The sequence below is a fragment of the Copadichromis virginalis genome, linkage group LG18 (genome assembly GCF_057382275.1).
Source record: "Copadichromis virginalis isolate Kocher_CV1m ecotype Utaka linkage group LG18, C_Virginalis_male_GT1.1, whole genome shotgun sequence".
In the NCBI taxonomy this organism is placed as follows: Eukaryota; Metazoa; Chordata; class Actinopteri; order Cichliformes; family Cichlidae; genus Copadichromis; species Copadichromis virginalis.
Genome location: NC_140635.1, coordinates 2,413,872 through 2,420,720, shown reverse-complemented (window position 1 = coordinate 2,420,720; position 6,849 = coordinate 2,413,872). Strand labels below are relative to the sequence as shown.

The 6,849-nt window shown below is 48.7% G+C and overlaps 1 protein-coding gene across 1 annotated transcript; it reads left to right on the top strand.

The window, feature by feature from the left end:
* Nucleotides 1-2,439: 2,439 nt before the first annotated feature.
* Nucleotides 2,440-5,966, top strand: LOC146686896 (uncharacterized). Its single transcript, XM_085440165.1, has 5 exons — nt 2,440-2,602; nt 4,684-4,749; nt 4,825-4,909; nt 4,999-5,084; nt 5,179-5,966. The coding sequence occupies exons 1-5, from the start codon at nt 2,558-2,560 to the stop codon at nt 5,221-5,223; spliced, it is 327 nt and encodes a 108-aa protein (XP_085296291.1). The 5' UTR covers nt 2,440-2,557; the 3' UTR covers nt 5,224-5,966.
* Nucleotides 5,967-6,849: the final 883 nt, after the last annotated feature.

The window sequence follows — 6,849 nt, the reverse complement described above, 5'->3', positions numbered from 1 at the left end:
CTGACCATCATCATCTTATCTTAAGAAGATGTCACATTAGAGGGATACTGGATGCTTATACGCTAGCGACTTGTCGATCACACCCAGCTTTACTGTCCTTCTGGGAACTAATGGACTTTGATTAGAGTTGAAACACACGAGTGAGACCACAAGCTGTTGATGATAGCGTTTACTGAGGTCACACGGCGCTCTCGATTCGACACATAGGATGATTTTTTTCACTTGTTTTAAACTATAATAGTTCCTGCGAATGATCTGTGTCTTCAGAATCATCAGGAACTTTTCTTGGGAACTTTTTTACTTTGCTGTTGTGTTTTACATCTGGTGTTACCATGGAAACCAGATTTAATGCAGCCTAAGCCCGAAAATACAGACATTTACCTGCAAGGTTAAAATTCGGACATAGCTTCGGGTTCTGAAAAGTACTTTTTTCTTATATAATGGCCAACAGGGGGCGACTCCTCTGGATGGTTTAGTTGTCTTTGACACATTGACCTTTGGCTCTCCCAATCTATAACCTCATTAAAGACTTTCCTGGTGGCTCTATGGTCGCAATCAATACCTTATAGTGTTCCTTTTTAAATAACGATCTCTGTTAGTCAAATATGACAATGACTCGGGGTACGAGCATGTGACTTAAAACTCCTGGCAGTATCAAGTTTCTCGTCTGGTTTCAACACCAAGACGCTTCTGGACGATTCAGTAAGGGATGGCTCATCACATTAGCTACATCCATCATCTTTACTCAGTATATGAATGTAATGCACAGTATAAAAGTTGGGCTTTAATGCACAAGTTCAAAATCAACACATAAACAGGTCGACGCGCTGCAGGTGCATGTCAGCAAATTCATATTTTCCACACACTCAAAACGTGGTTAGATGGATGCAGCAGGGAGACAGAGTTTGGTTCTGTTGAAGGATCACCGCCTCCATCTGCTCTCTCTGATACCTGTTTAAATATTTTATAATACAGCCTAATGAAACATGAAGAGCCCGGCTTTTCCAAACAATTAAGCATAATGAGTGTCTCTCAGAGATCGTGGCGCTAAAACTAAAAGGCAACAACTGGGAAATCAAACATGTCAAAGACAGAACTGAAACTCTACACTGATGGAAGCACAGTCCGGATCCAGCATCCGGGCCCGCTCTTTACCGCCAGCCGACTGAGCCTAGTTTCGAATTGACGGACGTCGGCGGTAACCAATCAGCGCCTGCCGTGCGCCAAAGCCGTGTTTATTCCACTTAACCGACCAATCCGAGCCGTCCTCTGCGGCCAAGTGCGTCATCAGAGTAGAATGTGAATGTGGGCTGCCTGTTACCGGAGCACACTTTGCTCCCATCCCCCATCAACACTGAGCAATGGCGGCTACCCTTTTTTGCGTGCCGCTTTGTCCTTCTCAGTTCAGCTTGTAAAAGCCATGTGTACAAAAGTCGGTAAGGAAAATACGTGTTTGCCCTTGTGTTTCATAAGAATGCGCGTCAGTTCATGAGCACATTATAATTATTTTCCGCACTTCTCTCATCGCATGTCTTTTATGTCGCACTGCTTTTTTTCCCTCCTCCACGGCGGGGCATTTCTCTGTGGGTCCTAACAATGGAGGCGGAGGAAATGAGCCACCAGCACTGTTCACTGCACCCGCTCACTGAGCCCGAACAGCCCGAATCACGGCGTCAGAGCCGGCTGTGTGTGTGTTGTTCGACGGGCACTGTGTTTATTTGTGTCTCGACCTTGGCGCACGAATTTATGGGCTGTTATGTAAAAAAAAAAAAAAAGCCCTCAAGAGTGTCAAGTGCGCACATACAGGGATGAGTTTCAAACATGGACGTCGGGAAGGGGCGGGGCGACGAAGAGCTGCGATGTGACATGGCGGCGCCGCTCCACATTTACACTCTGAGCGCCTTGTATCTGACTGATGTTGTTCACATGGAGCTTGAGATGTGACACTAACTTTTGGGGAGAAAAGCCCGATTTAATCCGTAATAACATCCGTGTCGTCCACGTTTCCCTCCCAAACACTTCGCCTCTATTCCCCCGTCGCGGCGGTGGGCGGGAGAAACCGTCTGAAGTCGCCGCTTGACTCGTCCAGACGCACATCAATCAATCAAAGTGACACTACGTCAACCGAAGCGCTCTCGATTCGACATATTTACTGCGTAACTCGACGGAAACTCGATTTTCTTGCGCTCACGGTGCTGTGGAGCTGCCACGGTTCCGGCTCCGGTCCGTTTTGTGGGCTTTTATCGACTCTGATTATTGTTTTAGGGGAGAAAGGGACGGTTGCAGCGATAGAATAGGAGGGGGCGTGGCCTTTGGGTTAAGAAATCCTATCCATTGTTACTCTACGCGCTAGGAGAACACCTCTGCCGAGCCTCTGGCCAATCAGAGACCACCGACCTCATGAAGACCCCGCCCACAAGCCTATATTAAAGGCTCGGCCGTCAGAAGCATTGGCCACTGGCACAATATAATACTGATTGATCCGCTAACCGAGACGAGGGGATTTACTTTATTCAACCTTTCATTTCAGCCGTCCTTTATTTTATTCTACTAAACAATGGCAGACACACAGGTCGACTCCGGCTCGGATATCTCTGCCAAGGTAAGCCCCCGCAAACCTCCATTCGCGGGGCCGTGTCTCCGCGGAGCCCCCTTACAAGAATAAAGCTCTCCAGGCTCTAACCTACATTTAAAACCTCTCCGTCGTCGCTTCGCGCTCGCTCGGACTCTGTGGAGTCTGAGGTGGAGAAGAAAAGTCGGTGTTCGCGTCTTTCCCCCTGAACTCTGTGTGTAGAGGGAAGTGGGGGGTCTCGGCACCGCATCACGGGCAGCGTTAAAGCGCCGCGGCTCATTGTCCGGAGCGTCCCGGTCTGCGCGGGTCTTTGTTTCTGCCAGCAGCTCGGTGCTCCACGCGCACATCCAAGCGGGACCCGGACACCGAGCAGCTCCGGTCCCCCGGCTCGCTCCCCGCGGGGTTTTCGGGCTCGTTGTGAGCGCCGGGGCGCCGCGCACATCTATCCTGCATCTCGGGCTCTTAACGCGTATAGATCGAGGGGAGGTTCCGTTCCCGGTGCAGGGACTCGGTCGGGTCGCATTACCGGGAGCGGTGACGGAGTGAGCGGCCGGTGGATGCGTGGACGCGGACCTCCAGCCCGGGGTTTGCTCCGTTTGAATGGAGGACAGCGCGTCAGGCGGTGCGTAGTCCTCCGCTGAACTTTCGGTTCTGCACTTTTCCTCCCGCCTTTTTTATTTCTTATTTCCGTGAGCCCGTTTGTTAACGCCACCGATCTGCCTGCACCGTCTGACCCCGTTTGTTTACCGACTCCGGAAGGTCGGCGGCCGCCGCTGCTCCAGCCTCAGCTGCTCCGGTCTCCGCTCCCGGAGCGCGTGAGCGGCTGTGAGCGCGGGGCTTCCGCTTTGCTTTGGTGTTTTCGGGGCTTGTTTGCAGGGCGCGCTTCGGTCTCAGGGGAAACTTTTCTTTCTTTTTTTGTAATGCAGCCACTTCTTTCTGTGTGTGTGTGTGTGTGTGTGTGTGTGTGTGCGTGTGTGAGCGCGCGTGGCCGGGCTGTGGAGGTGTGATGTGACGTTGCTGGTTTTCCCCTCTTTCTGCGGGTTTTTCCTCCGTTTAAACGTTTGAGCTGCTTTTGTTGTGAAAACGCGAGTTTTTGTGCGCGTGGACTTTGGATCAGATCGGGTAAAAGTTTAATCGCCCCCGCGGGGGGAGTTGTGGCTCCGCGGACCGCGATCATCCCGGGAATCAGAGCAGCAGCGAGCCCGATAATTCTGAGCGATTGTAACAAATGTCCATTTGGAGGAGGTGGTGAAGGTGTCGAGGGGAAAAGTTGGACAGGCATTAGCGCGGGTAATCCGGGGAGCCTGTTCACTATTTTTAGTTGTGGAGCGTTTTTACGCACAGGCGCGTTTTTACGCGCAGCGCGCGGCCAGGCTGCTCTCCTCCTGCCGCTTAACAGCTTAATGGATTTCAACCAATAAGATTATGGAGAGCAATTAATCAATAACAGCCTACGTGTGGATGCGTGAGGCGCGCGTGTGGCGGGGATAATAGGCTATGAGGGAACAAAACGAGGAAGAGAAGCGGCGTTAGTGCGCGCTGAGCTCGAGCACGGAGGCGGAAGGTGCCGTGTCTTCGCTCGCCTGCCATGTGTCGTCTTCTATTGTCCTTTCCTGCCTCCGTTACAACGAGCAGTAGCAGCAGCGTGCATCGCGCTCTCTCCGCCGCCTCCTCCTCCTCCATCACCGACCCCTCCTCCTGCTCCCTCCCTGCTCCTGCGCCCTCCTGTGTTATTTTAAACGGGGTGCATCCTGGGTATTGCAGTGCCTCTCCCGGGCGTGTCTCGTGACATATGGCGGCGACAGCGGCCCATAGAAGACTACAATACCCAGAATGCCCCGCGGGCCACATCAAAGTATCAGATTACAACACATTAGAGGGGATGGAGTGGGAGGAGAGGGAAGAGGTGGGGGGAGGATCTGCGGAGACCAATATGGTGTTTAAATAGGAAGGCAGAAAAACGTGCAGCTCCCAGCAAGCACTGGGACGCTGCTAAGTAGGCCAGTAGGTAGAAGGGCAGGTAGCGGTGGGCGGAGTCTAAACCCAGCAGCGCGTTTTGCTGGGCAGATGAGCAGGTTCAGTTTCTGATGTTTGCTTCTGTTTGTTTCCAGGACCTGAAAGAGAAGAAGCTGGTGGAGGAGAAGGAGAACGGCAAAGACGCCGCCACCAATGGGAAGGTGAGCGCCATCGCCGCCGCCGCAGCAGCTCTCTGCACAGAGTCGGACATTTTTAACCATTTTTGTATTTTCCAGGAGAATGAGGAGAACGGTGAGCCCGAGGTAGATGACGAGGAGGACGAGGAGGTGGACGAGGAAGAAGAGGAAGATGATGGAGAAGGTAGCTTGAAGGCTTATTTGCCTTTTAAAAAAAAAAAAAAATAAAGAACTCTTGTTAGTCTTTCTCACCTTTCAACTTCTGTCCTGTAGGTGATGAGGAAGATGAGGAGGAGGACGACGACGAGATTGAGGGTGGCACAAAACGGGCAGCTGAGGATGACGAGGACGACGACGAGGTGAGGCAGCGGCGCTTAAACGCCCTTAAATCGAGCGTCGCCGTGACACCCAGCAGGCGCCGGTCTAACCCGCCACCGTCTTCTCTTCTTTCAGGACGACGTCGAAACCAAGAAGCAGAAAACCGACGATGACGATTGATGCGTTTCCCCCGCGCCATCCTGCTGAACCACTTCCTGATTCTTCACCTCTGACCATTTTTCTATGTCGCAGGTGGAGGGGCTGGAGGACTGATTTAAAGGAAAAAATAATAATAATAAAAAAAATCCAACATGGTCATTAGCAAGTAGAGTTCAACAAACACCCGCCACGCCCACACCCACCCGAGCTCCCCTCGACGCTGCGAGACAAATTTTCTAGAGGAACCCGCCACCGCATCGACGACGCAGAAATCCGGCTTCTCTTCAGCAACAACACAAAAGGAGAATTTGTTTGTATTTTTATTTACATTTTATATTTTTGTACATATTGTTAGGAGAGGGGAGGGGGGCAGTTTCTCTCTCGGCAGCGATCCCGTCAGACCAAATCGGTGCTTCTCTAACGAAAGATTTTACTTGGTTGACCATGTTACGATATCTCAACAGATCTTAGAAAAACGTGTAAAAAAATAAAATGAATAAAAACATGAAAGACAACCTCTTAAGCCGTTGAACTCAGAGCATTCCAGTAAATTTAATGTATGTACTTTAGCTGTACCATAACTAGTTTGTTTGTATGGGAGGGTAAGGCCAAAGAAAAGAGCCTCTTTTCTTTTTCCTTTCTTTTGGTTTTTTTCTTTTGGTTTTGTTTTTGTCAGCGACTTTTTGTTTTATGACGGCCTGTTTTGATGTATGTGCAAAGTTTGTTGTTTGACAATAAACCGGACTTTTATTTTGTGAGTTGTACTTTGTATCTCTGCCCCTTTTTATTTGTGCTTTGCTCTCCTGTGAGGAAGAGGAAGCAGTGCAGGTAAACCTGAGGTCTGCTTTTACTTTAGGGTCACAACAGCGAGGAGGTGGGTCCAGCACATCTTATTGGACATTTTACACTCATTACATCCATATAATTCATATTACATAAAAGTTAAGGTTTGGTACTAAAATAAACTGGCGGTTCCAAAAGACTAAATGTGGTTTATTTCTTTTGGATTTTTCTCTTCTTTTTGTCTATATTGCAAACATGCAAACAGAAGCAGTTCTGATAATTGAAAGTTAGAAGAATAACATAATGTGTCACATAAATAAGGGTTTCTGCATGAATTTAAAGTCTTAACATTAAAATAAAGCATATTAAGGTCTGAGAAGCTGATCTGTATTCTAATAAATTTCCTCCGTTTGTAGAGGTTGTGTTTAAGGTCCGTGGGAAAAATCATTGCCAATAAGTTTAATTTTGTAAGTTAGTCTGTTAGTAAATTTATTTGGACCAATGTCCAGGTAAGTGCACTTCTACAATTTCAAGTTCTTTGGTTTGAAAATGTAAAAAGTGCAGAAAAAGAGTAAAAAGTTGGAGAAATTCCTGATTCAGGATCTTCCAGTGAGGCGGTGGAAAACTGCACAATAAGAAGTGAGAGCTTAAGCTCAAAGTCGTGTTTTCAGATTCAGTGTTTTGTCTAAAATCCAAAGATTCTCTTCATACTGCTGAGCAGTTTTTTATATTTAAGGTCTTAATGCATCATTTAAACACGACGGGTCCTCAACTTCATGTTTTTAAAGCTTCATATAATTCATAGAACAGTTTGGGGACCTGATGAATACAAGAACAAGCAGCACACTCACTCACAGCTTCAAA